The following is a 26,216-nucleotide window of genomic DNA, read 5'->3' on the forward strand; positions in this document are numbered from 1 at the left end:
TAACCTGATGTGACGCACACCTAAGCACATCTCCAGATGTCCCTGTGGTGGCTGAGTGGAATCGAGAAACTTCAACAGGACAAGTCAAACAAAGTGGATGATATCGGGAGGTGATCGTGATTGATGTGCTGTGGCAGATCAGCTGGTAACCACTGTTGCTGCCGTCATTGTGTGTCAAGCTTCAGTCTCTTCAAAACACAACATCTGCTGTTAAATAAGAGAGACGCTCCACTGAAAATGTGGAGAGACCCATCAGGAAAGAGGAAGAGGCAGCATGATATGCTTTGGGGGATATGCAATTTATTTTCTCTCAATTCTGCGTGGTTTCCAGTTTTCATGATCCACTTTCCCACATGGCTCAATCTTGGCTGAGAGCCTCTATTTGCTATTATTCCTGTTCCTGATGCAATGCATCATATGAGTACGTGGAAATGAGGAGATACACAGTATGCTCATTGTGTTATTTATTTTGATTTAATACGCCATTTTATTTCAACAGTTCAGCACAAATAATTGGAATGAATTGGGCTTTCAGCAGTTAAGAAGAGTGTGTGCAGATCAAACAAGGCTGAATGGAGAACAGCAACAGGGCAGTAGGTTTATGGCTGAAAGATTTGTTGTTAGCCTAGAGCCAAGGTTAATCTTTTTTTTCTGAATGCTGTGAAGATAGAAAAAGAGAAATGATGTTGTCTTCAGTTTGTTGCTGAACTGCTCAGTGGACAGATTCTGATAGTGACAGCGGTATTGTTTGGAGCGTGTGCAGGTGTTTGGTGAAGCTGTCTACAGCAGAAATACAAGACACGACACTGTCAACTGTTACCAGTTCTTCATAGATTCTTCATGAATACTTCAGTTTTCATTTAATTTGATTGTTCCGCTTGATTTCACATGACCACTTTGGTGATCACATTTACATTCATTAGCAGCTAGATTACAACATGCCTGACATTTAGCAAATTGTCAAACGAAATGATGTGTATGTTATATCACGTGGATTTTACCTGATTAAGTTACTCTGCATTTGAATGACATCTCATGAGTTATACTTTAGAAAAACATGTCCTGCAAGCTGTTATGTAGCTTATCGGTAATCCATACACATAGGGTCAATAAGACCTTCATTTTCTGCCATTTCAGACATATATATCTGCTGACGTGCAACAGGCTGATCTCTACAACCCATTCATCCGCTCACTCCTACAAAATACACACACAGTTTGAGGTAAAAACGTTGCAGGTATAATGATTGATTGCTGAATTTTCTGAAACTGCTACTGGGGGCAGGAGAAACTTACAACACTGCCCTATAACCTGTAACAGTAGCTTTACATTCCTTTATGAAATTGATATGGCTAATGTATTAGCTTTATAGCATCGCTTTATAAAGTTAAGGCTTGTTCGCAACATGTTCTCAAGTAATTTCTTATTCAGCTATTTGAAGTGGCAGTAAAGACCTTAACAAGAGGCAAAGCTACAAAGTTGTGTTTGTTAATCTGATCGATCCCTTTCACATTTCACATAGATGTTTGACTTATTGTTAGTCTTTCCAAGTTACAAAGAAAAAATGCACTGTCCTGCTTGGTTTTGTAACCCACTCCTTCAGCACGTCCGTCGCCTCCTGGAGCCTCTCTGTCTTCCCCTGTACTCTAAAAGTGTGTAGTGGGATTTGTGGTCAAGACATTTCTTCACACAACCTCTTGACCAAAAAGGACAAAACCCTCTTCACAACAACTTCTTTTTTTGTCAACATGATGCCTATAACACAAAACACTTCCTCACTACAGTGTCCTGAGAGGGACAAAACAAATTCCAAATACAGCCCTACAGTTACATATTATAGAGTATTACATATATTACACAAAGTAGCGTAAAGTTCTCAAAGGGTACTTTTTCCTCAATGATGAGGTCAGGGTACACTGTCAGTTCACATTAGACATACAGTCATGTGCTCATTGTAGTGAAAGACAACATGGTAAACTGAAAATGTCATGCTAGTCTCTCCCCACTGCTGCATTCATGTCTCTTTGTTGTGCACGGTAAGCTGAGCAGTTTTAATGCTGAAGCTAAGAGAACACACAACAGGCCATGAAAATCAATTTAGCTGTTATGGGGAGGGTCAGGCCATTAGATGGTGGCTCCAATGCTTCATTCATAACAGTGTGGGTGGATGAGGCCGGGGAGGAGGGGGTTCATCACCATGCTGTCATATTTTTCTCCTTCACCATTCTCCTCTTTCTCCGTCATTATAGCCTATGGTGTCTTGTGCGCTGGAAATGTCAGGACCCTGTTTATTTGATGTCCTGAATATTTTGTTGACAATGGTTGTTGCCTGATGTGAATGATCTAGCCTGGAGCTTTTACTTGTCATGTTTCATTTGCAGCAGTTCTGCAGACAAACAAGCAAAGCGGCTGTAAATATAGCTGCATTTTCAAAAGTAATTCATCTGGAAGAATTAAACATTTTTCAGAAGATTACACAAACGTCACCGCTCTTTTTTTATAACAGCATTCTGGCTACAATTTAAATTGTGATTCATGCTGTTGATATGTGTGCTAATTGTGGTGTCAGACCCCACAAGTCACAGACACACACACAATCCATACATAATACATACATTCATATTGTGCAGAACAAAAGATGTTGAATGATATAGAAGGTTCCCATGGTTGCTAATTGTAAGCTTTCAGGCCTGTGAATCATTAGCTTTTGTTACTGAGATCTTAGGAGCAGTTCTGTTAACAATTTACTCATTAAACAAATACATGTGTAGCACTGAACATCAAGGCAGGTTCGGTCCATGGATTCATGCCATTGATGCCAAATTCTGACCTGACTATCTGTGTGCCTCTGCAGACATCAAGATTCATCAGACCAAGCTACATTTTTCCGTCACCTATAACCACTGCAGCCTCAGATTTCTATTCAGTACAGTTGTACTTATATATAAGTAATGTCAGATCACAACAAGCATTATCTCAAGGCACTTTACAGAGTAACATGATATACAATATGATACCATAGAGAGAAACTCCAGCAGTTCAATAATACTTACTAAGTACAAAAGCTTAATCAGAATTACTTACTTTCTGGTAGTTCACGCAATGAGGAAGCACTTGGCAAGAGTGGAGAAGAAAAAAATCCTTTCTGTGCTCGACTGAGTAAGTTAAACCTGGAATGCTCTTCTGCTGTTGTAGCCAATCCACCTCCAGGTTGGATGTGTTGTTCCTTCTGAGATGCTTTTCTGCTCACTGCACTTGCACAAGACTGGCTGATTGGATAATTGCATGAATAAGCATTTGTACAGGTGTTCCTGATGAAATGCTAATGCTCCTATTGGAAATAAAAGCACCAATGACCCTCTGAAGGTCTGTGTAAATCAAAGAAAAGACCTGATCTTAGTAATTTATCTTTAATGTACAAAATAGGAAGGGATAGCTGTAACTAATGAAGAGAGGGCTGTAGGAAAGAGGAGGAGGACAGCAGCCAATGTGAGATTACCAGGTGAGATTATATATATATATATATATATATAGTAGGATGAGGCCATATATATATATATATATATATATATATATACTCAAAATATAGTAATTAGTTATTATTAATTAGTGATTAAAATATTTTTCACCTTAAGATGCTAACTGCTAGCTATAGCCATACATAGTAGTCATAGAGTCTAATTCTATAGTTATGTTCATATTCATATTCACAATAAATTCTGATTCAAATCCCTGAGGTACTGTACTTCTAATGTGAAAGGGGTCATTTGAAGTTGATATATCCCACAGAGAATTATTACCCAGCTGAACAGCTCATTGCAGCTTTATAGCTCACTGTTTTGGTTTAATGGCCCTCAAATGTACAGTATGCAGTCTTGCTCGTCTCAGTAGTTTCCTACAGCAGCAGGCAGAAAACCTCTGCTAACCCTCTGCATGCTCCTGCCCAGCATAAAAGGGGAGGCCAACAAAATAAGCAACTAGCTGGTGACAAACATCAAACATGTAGCAGTTAAATAGCCAGTAGTTTTGATGGCAGAGTTGATTGAAGAGAACTGAGCTACATGTTAGCTATATAACACTGAGACTTCCTGCCTCTTCAACAATCATAGGGTTGCTGTTGCCAAGCACTGTGAAGCTCATCTCAGTGTAGATGTATAGAGACATATTTAAATATACTTTAATAATTTAACTAAACCCATATTGTCCAAAACAAGACACAGTAGGATGAGGCCAAACCACCACCACCAATTGTTGCAATGATCCTAAGACACATTTATGACCTTAATCCAAACAACATGTAATGGAATGATAGGAGTTAATGTACTTTTAATCAATGTAATTAGAACTAGCTCCAGAAGATGCCATTGTTGTTAATAAAAGGTCCTCGTGGTAATAATTTGCACTATTGAGTTTATAGAGAACAGCCTTTATTTTTGTGTAGAAGTAACACTGATGTTTGGTAATGTTATTCCCTTTAGCTCTGACTGTGTTTTTTTCCTCATGTTTCTCTCTCCGCTGAATCAGCCAAACATATTTTATTTCACTTGATTCCTACATTTTTGTTTTTAGTCAAGCCTTTGGCTAAAAACAAAAATCTCCAATTTTGTCAGATATTTCTTGTAAATCACCTCAAATTTAAACATTCTGTTGTGTTGCGTTTTGTTTTGTTTTTTTTATCTAATAATTTGCCTCAAGGTATGTGTTATCTACAGTGTGATTGATGCTGGTGTATGTACAGTGTCTGTGCATTCTTTCCATCTCTGCTTTTTCCCCTTCCCCTTAGTTTTATTATCCAAGTGAGGCAATCTGTGCATTAGCCAGCTGAAGATCTATTAAGAAATCTGAGGCCAGACGTGAATAGATGAGGTTTTAGAAGAAATGAAAAGAAGAGAATGTTTGTACACTTGTATGCTCCACAACATTGGCCTTTACTCAGGCAATTCTTTTCATGAACTTTTTAAAATCAATATTTCTTACAAGGCACAGGGGAATGTGTAGAATGTGTTTCTCTCTTCAATAAATGGCAGCTGAATATATAGTGTCTTTGTCTATCTGATTTAGTTCTTCTTCAAGATTGCAAGCTTTTCAGAGGGAGAGGGGATACATTGTTCTGGTGATTGTGAAAAGCCCTATTGACCAGGATGGCATGATGCTTGTTTAAGAGATACTGAATACTGATGCTGCAAAAACACTCCGAATCCACTACGCGGATTGTAGTCACTCAAGAAACCTTGTTAAAAACATTCAAAACAAATTATCTTGTTTTCTGTGAATGTTCTGAGACATTTAACTCAATGTGCTTTCTGATTGTATAATGATTAATAATCAGTTGGTCCACTTTCTGTGATATTTTGATGACTGATTTATTAGCATGTGCTCTAACTCTCACATCTGTCTGTAGCCTACCTGCATTGTTTGCTGACTTTGGTGCTGTTTTTCCTGTATTAATTTACGTGGTGTTTGAATGTAATAGTCAATATTTACACTATTGCTCACACCAACAGAAGCAAAAAGAGTCAGTCAAGGGAACAAATATTTGTGTCTGCTTTGTCATCACAGGAGCCCTGAACTATCCAATTTGTACATCCAGTATGCATTCAAATGTATATAAAGTGTAAATGGTATTTTCTCAAACTTTCTCTGTATTTCTCTGTGACAGGAATAATGTCTGCAACAGGAAATGGCTACGTCATTTACATGACTATCAAACGCAAGACCAAGTTGAAGCCTCCTGAGCTCATGACTGTTAATCTAGCCATTTTTGACTTTGGCATTTCAGGTAAGGTAAAATATTTTATGAGCAGTAGACCAGTATTATTTCACTGTCAACTCAAAACACTAAAGCTGAGATATTAACTGTTGCTGAACTCACATACACAACAGTTTGCACTTAACCACATTTTTCTCCTGTCATAAACATGACTTGTGTTTTTCCTGGGTAATGTAACATGGCAATGTCACTAAAACTGTTTGATAACTGCCCAAAATAACTGAACTTTAAGTTACCACTGTTACAGTTTAGCTAGCTAGATTATAAAAAAAAAACTACCCAGAAATTAACAAGAAAAACTGCAGCAAATTGTCTTTCTGGGCTCTCATTCACGTTGCTTGGTCACCCATATTATTCAGTACTTTTTTAGCCCCACAGATCATTCATCACGGTTTGCCACAAGCTGATGCTGTCAGAGGAATTAAATGATTTCCATTCCCATAGCTGTTTCCACTCATGACAAGATGGGGATGTGTATCTGTTGGCTGCCTTTTCATTAACTTGTTTTGTTTTTCTATTTCACCATCCCTATTCATTATCTACTATTGCATCCAATGCCTGTGCTTCACCTGCACAGGATGAATATTCAGTGTTCACTGACTCTCTCCCTCAGTAACTTGGAAACTGACATGCTCCTTTGACTTGTTAGTTCTGGCATCAGAGGAATTCTTTAACATTTTGATTTTGATTCTGTCCTCTCTCATCACTGGCCACAGTCACATTATGGAATGCAAGTTAACACATTTTTCCCTCAGCTACTAAAGGGAGAACTGATACATGTAAAGGTCACTTCAGTTGTCATTGGGAATCAGCCACTAAGCCAGTGAAAACAGCTGAATAATTTCTCTTGTGGAAGAGCTTCTTTAAACATACCTTGGGTTTGAATGAACTTCTGCATTACAAAATAGAGGCATGAAAAGATGTCAGTATTAAACAGGCAGCAGCAGTCTAACAAAAAGATGCTATTGTATGGGCTGTGCTGCCTGTAGCCCATAATACTCATAATTCCCCGCTCAACCTCACAGGTAATCTCCACTCACCTTCTCACCTCTCACAGTCACCCTATGGGGTGCACAACACTCCACCACAGACCCAAATCAACCAAATCCATGCGATTTACTAACATTATGACATATCAAAACAACAAAGAGACTAAATCATTAACTACAAAAGACGAACACAATTGCAACACAAAATAGAATGAATCTCAAGCTGAGAAGCAGTTAGACCAGCAGTCCCATGCTAGAAGCCTCTCCCTTCTGATGCTAGCACAGGAGCTTTTGTGGAATTCATTCAAAGCCAGGTCCACCTCACTGAATACAAGAGTACTACAAGCAGTGACATTTAGCCCTTAAAATCACCGTCAACCCAAAATTCTTTCGCTCTGGTGGTGTACCAAACTTCTGCGTGAGAGTGAGCACATAAAACTGCCTGCAGATTGCACTCTAAACCACAAGGTGACCTGTACCAGTAGTAGTGCAGTAATGGCAAGGGCTGTAGCACAGTGTTAAATTATTCAATTTATTCATTCATTCATTATCTATACCGCTTATCCATTAAGGGTTGCGAGCATTGGGCAAGAGGCAGAGTACACCCTGGACAGATCACCAGTCCATCAGAGGGCCAATATATACAGACAAACAACCATTCACACTCACATTCACACCTATGGGCAATTTAGAGTCACCAGTTTTCCTAACGTGCATGTCTTTAGACTGTGGGAGGAAGCCATGCAGGTACAGGGAGAACATGAAAACTCACAGAAAAGCCCCGGGTGAACCGGAGCACGAACCCGGAACCTTCTAAATTATTCCATCAGTTTTAATAATTATAATAATTAGAAAATATCAAACACCAAAATTAATGATGTTATGAGGCTGATTGATAATTCTGTTGCACCCACACTATCAACTATGAGATATAGGATATAGGATCCTGTTTTGTTTTGTATTTTCCTGCCCTTAAAATTTGCTAATTTAAGATATGCCACAAATGAGAATGTCTTTTGCAGGTGTTTGCTTAAAAACCAAAGTTCGGGATTCAAAATGGCGACGTAGAGAGTGGTCGACTTTTTCTGAGCTCCGCACCACCGCACTGATATTTCATACAAAACTCCGCCCAATTCAAATTATCTTAAACTTTAACTGGGTTTTTAAGGATTAGAGAAGAGTTAATGAGCTGCTTTTTCTTCATATGCGTGGTACATTTTCAAATTTATCAGATAACAGAAATAAGGATCTCTTCCCCTCAGCACTCATACTGTATATTTTCGGGGGAAAAAATATCTGAAAAAATGTTGGATAACGTTTTAGCAAGTGTATAAGCCAGCCAACTTGTTAAGAGTCTTTCATTCATAAGTTGTAGCTCTAAGGCCATTACATCGAGTCACATCACAACATGCACAAATCAACCAGTAGACAGATTGGAAATAATAATTTGCTAACATGGGATGTGGGTTTGTGGTTTTTCCATGTGGTTTCTGTTATGCTCTAAGCAGATGAGTCGACAGATGAGTGTAATAAGTCTGGCAGCAGATACTGCAGTAAATCAACAGTTACTAGAAATACTATCACAGCCGTCACCAACACAGCATCAGATAACATCAGATAGTTATCAGTTACTTGTCATCAGTGTGCGCTGAAGCTTGTTTAGAGCCCATTTAGCCTTTCCGGATGAAATTAATCTTAATGTTATCATTCTAGTGAGTTAAACATTGGTAGTTGAGGTAAAGAGACAATCGGTCGTTCTGTTTTGTTTTGGCTTTCCTCCAGTATGATGTGAGTGCAGCTGCAGAAAGAAATCATGAGGCACTTAGAAGAAGAGGTCTTTCAAAGTTAGGGTCAAACAAATTTCCACATTAAATTGTTTTTTCCTGTCAAGAGACAGAAAAAATGTACAGTATCATGCAGAAAAATGCAAGCAGGCTGTAAAACCATGTTGTGAACTTGAGTGCATTTTAGTGATAAATAGCTGATACAAATCATCACTGGCATCTGATGATCTCTGACCTTATCTGCCTGGTGTGTATGGATTCGGGTGTTAGTGCATATCACTGTAAGATGAACTGTGTATGCCCTGCTCTGTGCAGACACAGTCTCAGTTAAGTCAATGGAGACCATTTGTGTCCTGAAAGTGAACAAAGCTGGGTTATCAGCCCATGTGTTTGCCCCCTAGCTATTTATGCAGTTGTCCTGGCTTAAAATAAATGTTAATAAATAGTAAATAAACAAGTCTGCTGTCCTTTCATGCCTTGTGACATGAATGATGAAGCATAGCAATGGTAGCAGTGTACCAAATTTATGTACCAGATTTCATCCAGTAGTTGTAAGTCTGGACAAAGTCACATTGCTAGCGTAGCTTAAAGAGTCAGCAGCTCTAAAAATTTAAATTTAACTTACTCAACATGATTCATCATTCCCCATGAATCAAATTCATCTGACCTTTAACCAGCACCCCCACTGATTCAACTTGACAGTTTGCCTACAGTATTTAACACACTGATCATATCTCACCGATGAGGTGGTCTATTTAAAAGACATAAGCCTCATATTCACTCTGCACACTCACAGGTACTTGCAGGCATCTGCCTCAGTATTTGCAAGAGGTCCTGATACTGTACAGTTTGCACTCTGCAGAGGTTTATACTGCTGCACATAATAATAGACACTGATATACTCATGTATACAAAACCACAGTGTTTGTGCACTGATCAGCGACAACATTAAAACCACTGACACATGGAGTGGATAGCATTGATCACCACCAACAACAGTTGCCAACCAAGCACACACCTCCCATGGCAACAGCACTCCCCAATGGCAGGTGCCTTCCCTGAGGGAAAATGCAACCACCACACCACAAAAACTGCTGAGATTAACCCAAGGAAGCAAAGAACTGAGCATTGACCTGGAGTATTTCAGCCTCTTGCCTAATGCCTGTAATGGATAAGCTGTATAGATAATGAATGAATGAATGGAATAATTTAACACTGCTACAGCCCTTGCCATTACTGCACTACTAACTAAGTTTAACTCAAGAAAAAACCAACAATCTCTGCCCAACCCCCAACTAGCACTAAAGGGTTGTGATGAGATTAGGACAAAGGGAGTTAGACAGAGGGAGAAGGAGAGACAGAGTATGCATGATCTATTTACAGAGGTAGTAAACAAAAGAAAGATAACAAGTGGTCTAAGATTGTATTATGTCAATCACAGTGTGCACACATAAATAACATATGAATTCAAATAACACTTTCCTCACATTAGTTAAATGCACCACTAAAACTAACTGCCCAGATATCAGTCTTACTTGGGATTGCCCTTGTGTGGCACTAAAGGTGAGTCTTTAGTTGTTCGGTGAATGATGCTGATATTGCTCCCTATCTGATGGATGTGCTTTGTAACATGCATTCAGAATGTTTTTCTGATTTTATGCCCTCCATTATTGCAATGGACTGGTGATCTGTCCAGGGTCTACCCTGCCTCTCACCCAGTGTCAGGTGGGATAGGTTCCAGCCCCCTGCGACCTTTATGGATAAGTGGTATGGATAATGGATGGTTGCCCTTTGTTAATACTTTTACGTCATCTTCCTTTTCCCTCTTTCTTCTCTTTTCATTCATCATTCATCTCCTAGAATGCAGTCAGACCTTCATTATAAAAAGCACCTTTTATTCAGCAGTCTTTATTATGTTTGACGATCTACAATACATCCTTATAGTGTTTTCTTGCTGTAACATGGACATGACAGTAAATGAACAGCAGTGTATAAGCTTTCAGAAGACATTATATTTGTATCTGTCTGTCACAAGAAGGTAATTTATGTAAAAGATGTTTGTATTTTTTTCATAGACTGTTTCAAGGCAAAGTGTAGTGTATTTCCATCAGTAACCTTTGTGCCTTTGTTTGTTTTTGAAGTGTGTGTAGTGGTTGTTATTCCAGACAGATCTTTGTGGTTAGATAACGAGAGATGGAGACTGGTCAGTCTCACGTGGTCTCTATGGACCAGCATGAAGTGAGGTTCATGGTTCATCATGTGGTCTTCATCTGACCCTGCTGGCGACCAGTTTGTCTTGCCTCACTGGCTGTTGCAGACATTCAGCTACTTTCAAGGTCAGCAGTATCAGTCAGTTGGTCCACCACTTTTGTCCAGACTGACAACTATTGGATGAACTTTTGTACATATATTTGTACACTGCTAATACTGCTCTGCTTTAATATAAACTCTAACTCAACTATGAGTACAATCTAGATTTCCATTTATTTATGTCTGTGCATCAAATGCCTATGCTGTTGGTAATGATGCAATATAGTTAGTTGATTGTATTTTTATAAATATATGTTGTAACTGCACATATATAAAACATTTCAGACATGGAATTATTTAGTGAGGATGGACAATCTATCAGTCCGAGTTTCAGTAAAAATGAATGCCACTGTACAGATGGTGCTGGAGGCAGAGAAAAGTAAATAAATAAAGACACAAAAGACAGTTTTTGTCATGCATGCAATCTACATTCTTATTAGAACATATCAAAGTTATTTCATGATTATGTCAGCAGCAATTGCCCTATGGCAGTTTTTCCTATGAGCATATGTCATGGCAGATGGATAAATATAATTAAAATGCTGTGGGTTTTTACACACATGGATGTTATTAAGGAAAAATGCCTGAGCCTGGATATCAACAGATATGCACTATGACTTAAAGAAATACACAATATTGATTGTGAACTGTCAAATGACAGAGGCTCCATTAAAATAAATATACACTGATCAGCCACAACATGAAAAGGACAGCCCTCCCACTACACAACAAATACTGCTCAGAAATGTCTTGAGGAACACGACAAAAACCCCAAGGTGCCTCCAAACTCCCCAGGCCTCCAGACTCCCCAGATGAAAATCTGATCCAGCATCTGTAGAATACACTGGAGCAAGTTGGATCCATGGAGGCCAAACCCTGCAACCCACAGGACCCAAAGGATTCACTGACAATGTCAGGTCAGACAGGTCAGAGCTGTTTTTGCGACACAGTGGGACCTGCCTAGAACATCTTTGCCATGTTCCTCGAGACATTTCTGAGCAGTTTTTGTAGTGTGGTGGGAGCACTGTCTTGTGGGGGGAGGCCCCTGCCACTGGGGAGTGCTTGCCTTTGGGTACGTGTCAAGTAACATTGAGATGAATGTCAAGACCCAAGGTTTCCCTGCAGGACATTGTATTGTACTGAGATGATCAATGTTATTCACCTTACTTGTCACTGGTTTTAATGTTGTGGCTGTTCAGTGTAAGTTAATCAAACCAACTACCTGCTGCTATATATATATATATATATATATATATATATATATATATATATATATATATATATATATATTTTTTTTTTTTTTTTTTTTTTTTTTTTTTCTTTTTTCTTTTTTCTTTTTTTCCCAGGTATAATATAACTGATATAAACATCGTTGATGTCCTCAGTGCTGTAATCCTCACTAATCCTTCTCTGGTTGACCTGTTCTCATGTTTCAGTGGGAAACATTGTGTGCTCTCCTGTACTAAATAAAGTTAGTCTACTGAGGCATCTAAAACTGGTTAACATATTCCAAATCATGTTGCAGTTTCTTGGCATTTTAAGACAAAAACATCGATGAGAATTAATAAAAGTAAGTACATGCATAGAACAATCAATTTGAACATATAACCTCCAGATCAAGAGAAGCCAAATACATTAACATCATGAATATCCACCATTATTGATATTAGTTTTTGCCCTGAAGGACTAAAGAATGATGAGGTCACTCTGCTGGTTGATTGAGTTGGCCTGTTTTTACATCTAACACTTTGGTCCAGAGCGAGTCATCTTGACATCTGTCTGACCGTAAAATTTAGTATGAATATTCATGGTTCAAATACAACATATAGCTTGAAAACTGATCTCTTCATTAGATAAAATTCACTATGGATATTGATGATGGTCATAGCCCCAAAGGATTCATCGTAATCCTAATAGTGGTTTGGAGGAAAGTGACATTTTCTCTTATGTCAACACCAGGCAAAATATTAACCCTCAGTTCTGGTGAAAATAAAGTGTTAGCTTCGCCAGGAGCATTAGGGGTCAAGGGCAAGGCAGGGGTTATGTGACAGTTCTAGTTCTCAGCACGTCTTGATTACAGCAATTAAAAGGCCATTTGGAAATGAAGTTTACATTCAACTTCAGTCAAACCCTAACCTTGAAGAAATATTTGAAATAGTTCAATACCTGTAAAGGATCCATAGTGGAGAATCCCCAATGTATGCTGGATAACCTTTTCACCTAATGATATTCTTCTGGTAGCCATGCGCCAGGGGGTCACGCCGCTATGCTAATAAACAGTTAACGTTAGTAACACAACAGGTGAAAGATATAACAAATTCAGTAACATGCTAAAATTTACAGAGCACAGGAAATTATTCAGCCTTAAAAAAGTATAATTTTTAAAAAATCCATTACATTTTTAATTTAATTTAATAAATTATTAAGTTTAACATTTACATTTTCAGGATGAACACAATCCTGCGAGGATTGGTCCTGAGTTGAGAGCTATAGACAGAGTAGGGAAGGATGGAGAGTGTTGACAGACTGGCTAACAGAGTGATGTCAGTCTTATCCTTTAGAGAGAAAGCTGGCACTGATTTTGCATACTGATCAGACAACTGAGCTACTTTTTAAGAATCTTCAACATTCAGCACACTTTGAAGTTGCATGAAGAGAAAAAACCTTCAGCACTGTACAATTTAACTTTTCACTATCTGAATGAATGTAAGAGAAACTCTTGAGTTTCTTGGAATAATATTAAAATGAAGGTGACTGCTAGAATACAGAGCAATATAGAGCAATGAGCTTGGTGTTTGTTTGCTGGGAATGACATAGTTAGAACCTAGAAGCAATGATCCCTTTCACATGAGCTGGAAAACACGTAACAGCAATGGGCCCTGTCACCAGGCTAGACAAGCCAAAGGGCAAACAAAACATTTGCCTGATTTGTATAGCTGAAGGTTTCTTTGTCATTATTGTTGTGACTCAGAATATGTAAATGCTATTAAGCCTCTGACCATGTGAGCAACCGTGTGTACATGCCCCGCTGGGTTTTTAGTGATTCCAAGAAAACATTCGGCTCATCACGTCTCATGCATTCTTGCCTCCAGAGGTTTTGATGTTTATCCCTTTTATGCTGCTTGGGTTTGGCGTGCCACATAACTCTTGGCTTGTCCAGCTCTCCAGGAAGAGGGCCCACATCTAACACACACAGCAACAGTCAGAGATTCACTGTGGTTTGCTGCACTAAGGAAGACACTGGTACTTTGTGCTGAGCTCTTTAAACCTTGTAGTCTGTACAGGGTTCAACTGCAAAAATCTCATGAAAACACTGTAACTACCGTAAGCATTCACACATTTCAGGCCATTACCTTTTAAGCAGGCTTTACTACAAGAATTACTAGTGCATAGCTTTCAACAATCAGCAGTCCCTCCCCTCTCCGCTGTTACTCCCCTTTATGCTCTTCAGTAATGAGGCACTCTTGTCACAAGTTGTCATAAGAGCTGTCACATGTATCTCTGCTTTTATCCATTGAATAAAAAATACTGGAAAAGGAGAGAAGGTCAGAAATTTACAGAGCACAGGAAATTATTCAGCCTTAAAAAAGTATAATTTTTAAAAAATCCATTACATTTTTAATTTAATTTAATAAATTATTAAGTTTAACATTTACATTTTCAGGATGAACACAATCCTGCGAGGATTGGTCCTGAGTTGAGAGCTATAGACAGAGTAGGGAAGGATGGAGAGTGTTGACAGACTGGCTAACAGAGTGATGTCAGTCTTATCCTTTAGAGAGAAGGAGAGAAGGGCTTTTGTCATCAGCATTACAAGATATTGATTGGGAGTTTTCTGTCTATAGCATATTATTTAGTCTCACAGCAGGGCCAGCAAGTTTAACTGTTGTGTCATCTCAACAGAATGTGGCATAGGCTTGCAGCAGCCATGCCTATATTAATGTAAATGCAGTACTTCAATTTCTTATAATTTATCAGCTGACATACAGTACCAGTCAAAAGTGTGGACACACCTTCTCATTAAATGTTTTTTCTTTATTATTTTCTACATTGTAGATTAATATTGAAGACATCAAAATTATGAAGGAACACATATAGAATATAACAGTCTTGAAAGAGGTGCTGAGCACTTGTTGGTTGCTTTGTCTTCACTTCGCAGTCCAACTCATCCCAAACCTCTCAACTGGGTTTAGGTCAGGTGATTGTGGAGGCCAGGTCATCGGACGCAGCACTCCATCACTCACCTTGGTCAAACAGCCCTTACATACCCTAGTGTAGAGTCAAATTGGTTGTATGATTGTATTAATTTGTGTTGTTTTGTAAGTCCATGTGGGCAAGGCATATGTGAGTTGAATGAAGCAATAATATAAACTTCATTCATTTATTCAGAGGTTACAGTTTACTGGATACCAAAGGCCTATTCATAATTTCTAAGTAGATGCTGATATTGTATGTGATTTGTGGTGGAGAAATGGTGAGAGATGGGGAATAAGCATTTAATCTATGTTGTCTTTGTACAAAGCCATTAATTCACTAGTTAATTTAAATCAATAATTATTGTTCATAAAAAGTAAAAGTTGGTGAACTGAACTTGGAATTTAATAATTCATTGCTGTAAAGTTTTTTGAGATGAAGAATCTAAAGAATATCATATTTTCACCACTTTCTTCTGTCTCTTTTTACCCCTCCCTCTCTTTCTCCAACCCTACCTCCACTGTTTGCCTTTATGTTCTCCTCTTTCCTCCTATTTCTGCTTCACAAATGTTGTTCTTTTATGTTCCTCCTCCCCATCTCCGTCCTTTCCCTTCTCTGTTCTTGCAGTGACAGGAAAGCCCTTTTTCATTATATCTAGTTTCTACCACCGTTGGTTGTTCGGCTGGGAGGGCTGTCGTTTCTACGGCTGGGCAGGCTTCTTCTTTGGTTGTGGGAGTCTCATCACGATGACCATGGTCAGCCTGGACCGGTACCTCAAAATCTGCCATCTCAGATATGGTATGTCATTGTCTTCCTCAGCAAAGGCTCTTAAACATTTAAATTCCATGTACAACTACTGTACACAGACATGTATTTGTCACCTGCACATTCATGCTGCCAGCCTCCTGTTTTACTAAATCCAAAAGGTGTTCTATTGGTCTCAGATCTGGTGACTGGGGAGGCCACTGAAGTGCAATGACGTCAAAACAGTTTGAAATGACTTTGTAACACGGTGCATTTTCATGCTAGAGGCAGCCATTAGAGGATGAGGTCAATTGTGGCTAAAAAGGGAACCACATGGTCAGCAACAATACTCAGACAGGCTGTGGCATTAAGGGGCTCAAAATCTACCAAGAACAACTCAGACAGGGTCCATTGGTTAATTCTGTTGATGCCAAATTCTGACTCTATCAGCGACGTGCCTCAACAGAAATCCAGATTCATCAGACCAGATAGTATTTTTCTGGTCTTCATCTATCTAGTTTTGGTGAGCCCTTGCTCAGTGCAGCCTCAGATGTCAGATTTTGGCAGAAAGTAGTCTGAAGAAACCTGATAAGGTCTCCTGCTACAGTATAATTCTGGATGTGTTCTGCTCACCACAGCTGTAAAAGGTAGTTATCTGAGTTAGCCTAGAAGCCTGTAGCCTAGAACTGTAGTTATTGGCTGGCTAACTGGCTGCTGGCATTGACATGTGCTTGCCCATACAGATACTAGACCAGCTTAAATACCAGTACCGACACTGTCAAAAAAAAAATTATATCCTCTTTTGCTATTCAAATTTTATTGAACTAAGTACACAATTATTAGTTTTAGTTTCAAATTGCCTTAAGCAACAGATGCTATGTCTTGTCCTAAGGGGAGTAATCCAACAGGTTCACTAAAATTATGTGTAAATCAAATATACACCACACTCAAGAAAGTAACACACACATCCTAAAACCCCTCTCAGTATTTTTTAAAGAATTGTCTTTCAGAAATGTCAGAAATGGTTGTACATTGTCAATCAGCCTGAATAAAGCGCTGTTTGACAAATGTGATTTATGTGAATAGATGTGTTGTTTCAAGTGGAAAATACTGTACATGTGTGATGTGATGCATGGTAACCGTTGCTACAATGTGAGGGCAGTTTTTAAGAGAATCAGGATTTATACTATCCACACACTGTCGCAGAGAAAATATGAGGTGCTATCAAAAGGTTCAGAGACAGTGACTAGCAAAAAACATATTTAATTTAAGTTATTTAATTTAAGTTGAAGCTTCCTCTTCAAATTACTCACCTTGTGCAGCAATACACCACTCCCAATGCTCCTGCCACGCTTGGAGCACTCCCTGGAAGTTCTGTTATATAAGCATGTCAAGCACCATCTGCACCTGATCTTATCCACTGTGTCTGAGGAGCAACCTTTTAAAAGTAGCAGATAGCCAAATCCAAGTACCCAAAATCCATTATCCCACAGTTCAGGTAGTTTGTCCTTAATGTCCTCCCTCAGACATCTCAGAACGGTGAAGTAGAGGTCAGAATTCATAGTCTGACTCTGGGGGAAGAATTCATGGTACACAACCTCAAGAAAATGATAAACATGCTTTTGGACCTGCTGACCTGCTTTCTTCTGTGCTGGAGACTTGCAGGCTCTTCAACTGTGAAATCATGGTGCTGCTACCTGGTGAAGCTGCAAATATGCACATGCGAATGATCACAAAAATTTGTGTAACATAGTTCCCGATGTTGATTGCATGACGTAACATGGAATACTAACTTACGATGGTTATTGCTTTCACCCGCTGCATGCACCGTCTCTGAGCTTTTTGATCTCACCTGGTAAGGTTGGAATGAGAGAGTGTGGATCGGGATAATAAGGTTTTTATTACTATGTCACCACTAGTCCATCATTCTTACTGTCTTTTCCTTCACTCTCAGGCACATGGCTAAAACGCCACCACGCCTTCCTGTGCTTGGCCTTTGTGTGGGCGTATGCAGCCTTCTGGGCCACCATGCCCCTTGTCGGCTGGGGAAACTATGCCCCAGAGCCCTTCGGGACTTCCTGCACACTGGACTGGTGGCTGGCACAGGCCTCTGTGTCTGGCCAGAGTTTTGTCATGGCCATCCTGTTCTTCTGTCTCATCTTCCCCACTGGCATTATCGTCTTCTCCTACGTCATGATCATCTTCAAAGTCAAGTCTTCTGCGAAGGAGATCTCGCATTTTGATGCCCGTATCAAAAACAGCCACAACCTTGAGATGAAACTCACAAAGGTGAGTAAGAGGCGGATAGGAGAGAGGTTGTGGGAAAATAAAGGAGCAGGACATAGCAAGACTGCAAGAGGGAGGAACTAGAGGAAAAAAAGACATTTCAGTGCTGCTCATAAAATACAGGAATCATGTTAAGGACACATCTGTGACATGAATATTGCTTTTTTCAGGTGGCAATGCTGATCTGTGCAGGCTTCTTGATAGCCTGGATCCCTTATGCAGTGGTGTCAGTGGTGTCTGCATTTGGTGAGCCAGACTCAGTGCCAATCCCTGTGTCTGTCGTTCCCACCTTGCTGGCCAAGTCTTCAGCCATGTACAATCCCATCATCTACCAGGTTGTGGACCTGAAAAACTCCTGCATGACATCCTCCTGTTTTCAGGCCCTGAAGAAACGCAGGCATTTTAGAAAGTCAAGGTAAAACACATGCAGTATTCTTCTAGACTTTATTCCTGATTAAATATTGATTACACAATTCAGGCAGAGTACTGGAGATATACTTACATTAGCTGACTGGCATCAGCTTCCTGCTTCCGAATCACTGGCTCATTCACAGCTGTGTTGCTATTAGCTGACTAAATACATAACAGATAATGTGGCCTTTGTGACTTCACACTTCTCACTATTACTCTGCAAGTACATTCATGTTAATGCTGTTTGTCACCTCTACTACCCTAAGCTCCTTCTTATGTGCCCAGCCTCAGGTATTGATGTTCTTAACCAAAATTTATGTTAACATTTATTAAGAGAGGATTAATTATTCCTGCAGAATTGTTGTTACTAAACAGATCTTTTTTAGAGTTTCTTAAACAGTAAAACTTTTTCCACCTTATTGTATTGTGTAATTGCTAGAAATGGTTTAACCCTTTAGCCCTTTTTTCACCTCTGAGTGTCACAACTCAGTCAAACTGGAGCACCCCATGGGAACATGAAGGGCTGGATTACCAACCAGTTGCTAAGCAGGCAAATTGTCTTGTACCTGTCAGTTTGCATGGTAACAAGAGTGTGGTGGGATCTGTAGCACCAGAACTTAACACACATTATGAGCTGAAATGGTCATTACAGTGACAAAATCCATAAAAAGATTTTTTTTCTTGTTGTCCTTTCCTACCATACTACTACTGTAGTAGGGCCCATAATGGCCCTCCCCTTGTGGACATATGACCAGACAGTGTCAAATTATGCTAAACTTGTTTTTACATAAATTGTACACATGCATGTATAGTTCCAGTCATATGCCAAATTGTAGCATCCCTAGATAGCTGCAAAGACAGATCAGAAAGAATGGATGGCACAAATAGGTTGTTATAGAGAAATAAATTTATAAACTAACAACTATAAGTGCTGATTAGGATGAAGCTGTAGCTTTCAGAGATACTGTGAAGTCCTGTGGAATGAAATACCCAGCCTTCAGTGTTTTTTCTAACCCTTTCAAAATTACAATACATTTTATAGTGGTAATTGTAAGTTTTGCGGTCAAGTTTTCTGCATCTACAGCACATTCTTTCTCCGTGATTAGAAGAAAGAATCGAGGTGAATTACAAGCACAACAACATGTGCCGTATGAATGTGGGCAATGCTGGACTCTAATCTATTCTACTGTTGTTGCAGTGAGTGGACTGAAATATAATTCAGAGCTTTTTATTGAAAGCCGCACTTCAGTCTAATTTTCAAGGGCAACTAACAGATCTGACATAACAGGATAAATGCAAGTTTAAACTGTTGCACCTTCCTGTCCTCACAAGTCAAAACAGCTTTGCTATTGTCTGTAAAAAGACATGACTGGTAATATAGGAAAGTTCAAACCGCAAGATTAAAGTAATCCAACCATCAGTGGAGGAATAGCCTTAAAAAGATTAAAAGCTGGAGAGACGCAAGTTGGAGAGACTGAACAAAACACTAATAAGAGTCCTTAATAGAGATTGATCAAAAATAGAGTAGATGCCCTGTGTTGGTGCATGGCTGCTTTGTTGTGACATCACATTTCTAAATTTTTCCAAGTATTTTGATACGTTCAAAGTACTGCTTAGTACCTAGACCTAGAAAAGTCATGGAAATCTCACTCTCTACACTATGGGACCTTTAAAAAACAAACAAAATGTCTTACCAATGCCTGTGTTTTCTCCTGTTCTCATGTTTACCGCAGGTTCTACACCGTCTCTGGCTCATTAAAGGACACACCACCAGCCAAAGAAGCTCACATCGAGATGTGAGACAGACACTTTAGACTGTGTTACCCTCCCCCATCACCCCCTATTTACCTCTACTACTTTGGACACTTTGCCTTGTTCCCTGACCTATGTGCCCTACACTTAGCCACTCACACGCTGCCTGTCATCTGCTATGACATCATCAGCTGCTCACCCTCAGTCTCGCCACTTGTTTTTACACCCAGGCTGGATTTTCGTGCGCTTTCCCCAGCTCCCCAGCTTCTCTTCCTTGGAAACACATCTCTCCCACAAGGTTTTCCTTAATCGGTGGAGTTATGTTGTCTTTACAGTGGTTACTACATACAAGTGACATGTTGTGTGAACTTCTTTACCTTGCTTTCCAGTATTACAGACACTGTCTGTTATGCTTTGAAAAAAAAAAACAACACACGCACAAACACAAAAAAAACATGTGTTACTGGTTGAGTAACACAATAGCTGAGTGTTCGTCCTATAATACGGCTCAACTCAGGTTTGTAAAATTGAGAAGTTTTCAACCAGAGTTATGTCACATCAGGAGCTTTATGTTTCTGTGAATCAAAATCTTGCAAAAGAGAGAATATGTTATAAAAAATGTAATTTTTACATTCATTTTCAACCTTGATTCTAAAGTTGAACTATAAATTAAAATGAAAAAAAAAAGATCAACCTGATGTGAGCCATGTCAAATCAGGCTTGGGTGTAACTGTCAAGATCAAAATTGTATTTTTACATGTTTGTACAGGCTGTTGTCTTTTGTTGTCCTGTGGCATGTATACAGCCGATATACACCCATCAAGTACATTACTAGGAACACCTGTGCACCTGCTTATTCATGCAATTATCATCCAGTCATGTGGCAGTCGTGCAATGCATAAAATTCTTACAGATACAGGTCAGGAGCTTCAGTTAATGATCTCTTAAAACATCAGAGTAATGGTAAAAACGTGAGGTTAGTGAATTTAACCATGGTATGATTGTTGGCGCCAGACACTTCATGAACATGAGGAGTTCAGAGTACCTCAGTGGAACACTTTTGGGATGTGTTAGAACAGGAAATTGTGGAGTATTAGTAGTATTAGTATTAGAGTTCCTACTGAAGCAGTTGGTGAATGTCAGTCAAAAGGCATCATCTCAACTCATCAGCTTTTGTTCTCATCAGGTGTTAAAAAGCACACAAGGAGGAGTGAAGCTTGAGTCGATGAAACTGAAACTTTGATAATGGACTCACAGGGTATTGTCATTTTGCAGTATCATCCGAAGACTTTTTATTTCTGAGATGAGTGTTCACAAGGGAGCAAAGCAGCTCAAGGCTTAACATGTCACAAGAAAACACCTACACAGGATGACTGCACTTTACTTGCAAAACCATTCAATATGCACTGGTAACAGTTTGGTGTTACACATATACAGTATATGTAGTGGATTGTCACACATAAGTGGATGGACACACAATTTTCATTCAAACAAACAACTTCAGAAATGTATGTCATTCTATCAGTAACCACAATTGGGGCCATGGATACAGAAACAGTTATGGTTAACTCAGGGACCATTTGTAATCTATGTATTTGAAATTTGTTGTTTGTTTGGACAAAGATAACAGCATATTTTCCATGATGCATAAAAAAATCATTTTTTTTGAAAATACGCTGATGAGGTAAGACTGAGATCACTCTCATGTCTGTGTGTTTACTATGAAGGTAGAGATGGAGGCAATTTGCTTAGCTTAACAGAAAGACTGGAAGCAGATGGAAACAGCTGAATTAACAAATACATCCAGCAACATCTTTAAAGATCATAAATTAACATGCTCTGTCTTATTTGTTTAATACCAAAACAGAGAAGTAAAACTAAAAAGCTGTTTTGCTTCTTTTTAACTATTAGTAACTCTTAGTGACCTGTGGCAGGGTACATCAGCTTACTTGTGTATGGGTTAACCAAAAAGTGTATTTATTAGTGAGCTTTAGAGGTGATGGTAGACTGAACATTGAACTTTGGACAGAGCCAGGCAGTTTTCCCTGGTACCAGTCTCAATGCTAAGCTAATCACCTCCCACCTCCTGCATACCCAGGACTTATGGGAGTGAAGACTCCAGATGGACTGTTATGGCCTGCATGGCAAGTTTCATGTGACTGATAGGTGACAACAATGCTAGAACTAAGGTTAGCAAGCTAAACTGCTAAAATGTCCACAGCTGGCTGGCCGGGCACTACTGCAAGCGCATGTGTTACCAAAAAAAAAAAAAAAAAAAGTGTTACAATGGACACATTTCACTAGGAATTGATTATTGAAAAGGACATCTGCACAGTGCTGATGGGGACCTTTTGCTGGGCTAGAAGTTCATAATGGATATAATATATATTTTCGCAGTTCTCTGAGGCAAAAGCTGTACAAATAATACAGAAACACATCAGCTATATTGTGTTTTGCCTTTGCTGTATTTTTTCTTTGTTGTTTTTTTTTTTTTTTTACAAGGACTCTTGTGTTAAGTGTCCTCTCTAGTTCCTCTATAGTACAAGTTAACAAGCTAGCTAATGTAGCTACCGTCATGTGACCTGCAGACCCCTTCTGTCATGTGACCCTTGCATTGCAGATCTCAACAGTCACTTGAAAGTCTCCAAAAGATTTTCTCATTGCACTACTTAGATGTATCCCATTACATTAAGAATATTCCTTTACAGTGAAAGAATACTAGGTTTCATGTTTTCCATGTCACTCACCTGGAGGCTCATTCCTAAAAAATGTTCATTACTTAATGTTTAATGTTTAATGTATACACATTTCTGGAATGAAGATAAGCAATATTCAAAAGATGGGTTTCATTTATTGAAGATTGTGCATGTCTGTCTCTGCACCCTCATGCCATGAATCATGAACAGGGGCTAATTTGAAAGTATTCAATGTCATTCAGAAGGTTAAATACAGGGAATGTTTCTCTGCTGGCAGAGAGAGAGAGGCTCATATGTGCTCAGGGAGTTCAACAGCACCGTCACCTGGAATGAGGTGGGAGGAGAGGGAACAGTCATAACTGAGGTCAACAAGAAAGAGCCAGCTTGCAGCATCAGGGTAAATCAAACACAGTGACACAGTACTTCTTGACTTAAGCGTGCCTAATGAAAGTACTCAAACAAACTGGCTCAGGTTCATCTGTATTCATTTTGTTTGAGTTATTCCAGCACCTGCAGTTCATGTGTCAAGTGAAGACCCAAGAGCCACAAACAATTCCACATCAAGTCCTGTTATACAAGTTTCTGCAGTCACACCTGGAAGGAGCAGAATTGGTTGTATAACCATTCAAGATGAAGCCCTTTGAAGAATGAATAATGAAGAGCCCTGCAAGTTCATGAACAGTCAAGTAACATCAGCTGCTCTAACCCTCTGACTTTCAACCTTCACCAGACAAGAAAGTCAGCACTTGGACTATTCTGCAAAACTTCAGATTGTGTGCTTTGACTTTTTTGCATCCAATGCCAACGTTTTTTTTTTTAAAAAGTTGCTTTCTAGAATATGTACACATGGAATCTACAGTATGGTTAACATTAGAGAAAGATAATGGTCATAGCAAATAAATTACAGTAAAGTTGTGATTAGGCTTAAGTACCAGCTTACTCCATCAGAGTATCCAACGTCAATACTGGGGGACCGTATTTAACATCTATGATTATACAATCTGACATTCACACCCACTTCATGCCATGATTGGTCAGGTGTGCAGAAGTGTGAAATTGAGCCAGGATTTGGACTTCTCAAACAACTATGAACTATGAAAACTTTTAAAATTCTAACAACCTGACCCATAGGCAACTAGAACACTAGATTAAGGTTTTGGAACAATAATGGTTACACTTTATTAACATGTGAAAGTTAATTGCATGTCTGTGACATAAGGCAATTTCTGTGAAGTCAGACTGCATGTCTGCTGTATAAAAGGCTTACTGTTTCCTCCAGCAGTACTTTGGATGTAAGTCCTAAAGTGCAGAATTCTCCAGTATGGACATAATTTCTGTTCCCATTGGGTTTGAAAGTTGTCACTTTAATATTGGTAAAACAAATGTAATTTTTTTGAAATAGGGTTGGATATATACAGCAATGATAATATAATAATAGAGATTTATGAACCATCAGAGATTTCCCTTCAAAATCTCTGATCTTGTTTATCTGACGTTTAAGAAAATATTGCAATACATAAGTTAGAAACCTTTATGGCAGTACTGAATTAGGATTTGCGGATTCAGTAAGGAAATGGAATGAAAAGGAATTGCTGACAGGTGGGGAGATAAGCAGGTGGGGAAGCAGGCAGAGAGAGATGACCCTGGGACACAAGAGAGATAGGTTGGTAAATGTGATGCATAAGGAGAATAGTGCACGAGGAATAACAAAATTAGACGGACTGGCATGTTTACTACCACTGAGGATGAAACAATGATCTGGTGAAGAACAGATGTTGATTGTTGATGAATCTATTACCAGAAAACAGAATTTAGTCAGTTTTCATCAGTATATTTGGACTAACCTCAACCAAAGCAATCAGTCATAGTTACAGTAATACACAGCACCAAAGTGCAGAACTTAACCTAGTTTGACTATTTTTACTGTTTCAAATAATGTCTGAGTGAAAGTAGTGTTTCATATTCCAGCTATTTGACTGATTTTCAAATCCAGTGCAATTACAGCAAATTTGCAGGTTACCCTATCGCAAACCCAATGATACTTAAGTAGTACAGGTGGCAGTAAACCCTCCAGTACAACACTTCTTCAACCAATGGCAGCAGTTTGTTGGATTTTCTGATATTTTCTGAACCTTTTCTAGTGATCTAGTGAGGTGTTGCTCCATTTGCTGCTGATACTCGCACGCCATTGTCTTCCTGAGCCTTTTGTAAACATGCCACTTTGATCCTCTTTTGTTTTCCTTTGTGTCAGCACTCAGCACAGCGCAGATGCTGAAGCCTAAGTGTTTGGACATGTCCTACTGTCTTAAACACCTGACTGGCCTCTATTATGACTGCAACCCATATAAGTCAGACACTCTGTGGATTCTCCAGCAACTCTTTAGTACCACTTACTGAAGTCTATATTTAGCCACTAGATTAACACACTGTGTCTTTGCATCAGTTGTGTTGTGCAATATTGCCCCCCCCCCTTCCTTTGTACTGCCTTGGGAATATTACAAAAGTAACCAATGATTTATGGAGGACCACAAGTGCCATGATTCTCTTCATAATTCCTCCCTTTGTTTATTTATCAATCAAATAATGGAATACTTTGTATGTTGGACTATTTATTTAATGATTAGTAAATTAATTTGTAAACACATTTTTTCCTATTTTTTCCACGACACCTGTGGTCCTCCATAATACTTAACTAGCAGGGACAATTCTCATTCCATGAGCCACATTTTGAAGCAAATATTCACATTGTCCCTTTACATATGTTTAAGATTTGTTTTTCTCCCACTGCTCTGTTTCATCCTCGCACTACCCCCCATATTCCCAAAATCAACTGAGCTTTGGCCAGATTTTGTCACTTAAGGAAGCACTCTTACATGATAGTCCATATTTCAGTTCCATTCCATTTTCCACCTTGACAGATTTAAAACAATTTACAAAATATGCAAAATCAGCTTTTGAATGCTAGTCTTTTGTTTGTTTTGTTTGTTTGTTGTTTGTTTTGCCTAAGTGGGACAAAAGTTTAAATTATCTTGAATTTTGGTGTCAATAATTGTTTTTTTGTTTTTTTTTTAAAAAGCAACTCTGTACTTTCTGTGATCATCATACATCATTAGCATGCTTCAGTCTTGATTTTTTTTATTTTAAAAATATCTCACAGTATATTCAAATATGACATAACCTTTTTCTGTGTTTGTTGATTACTGTAAACCCAGTCTTCTAGAAATCTGGCACATTTGGTGCTCCGTGTAAAGAAATTCATTACATTCATGAATGTAATGTT

General features: G+C 38.9%; 2 protein-coding genes across 2 annotated transcripts in view; both read left to right on the forward strand.

The window, feature by feature from the left end:
• opn5 (opsin 5) overlaps positions 1–24,219 on the forward strand; it is a 44,138-nt gene extending 19,919 nt beyond the window's left edge. Inside the window, exons 3-7 of the mRNA XM_051072042.1 lie at positions 5,660–5,779; positions 15,675–15,845; positions 17,746–18,080; positions 18,248–18,492; positions 20,222–24,219. Coding sequence (XP_050927999.1) covers positions 5,660–5,779; positions 15,675–15,845; positions 17,746–18,080; positions 18,248–18,492; positions 20,222–20,288 — 938 coding nt within the window. The 3' untranslated portion in view covers positions 20,289–24,219. The remainder of the gene's footprint in view (positions 1–5,659; positions 5,780–15,674; positions 15,846–17,745; positions 18,081–18,247; positions 18,493–20,221) is intronic.
• The window catches only part of slc5a6a (solute carrier family 5 member 6a), a 558,624-nt gene that overhangs the window by 164,713 nt on the left and 367,695 nt on the right, over positions 1–26,216 (forward strand). The gene's annotated exons all lie outside the window — the stretch shown is intronic.

Source organism: Lates calcarifer, linkage group LG7_1 (assembly GCF_001640805.2).
Source record: "Lates calcarifer isolate ASB-BC8 linkage group LG7_1, TLL_Latcal_v3, whole genome shotgun sequence".
NCBI lineage: Eukaryota > Metazoa > Chordata > Actinopteri > Centropomidae > Lates > Lates calcarifer.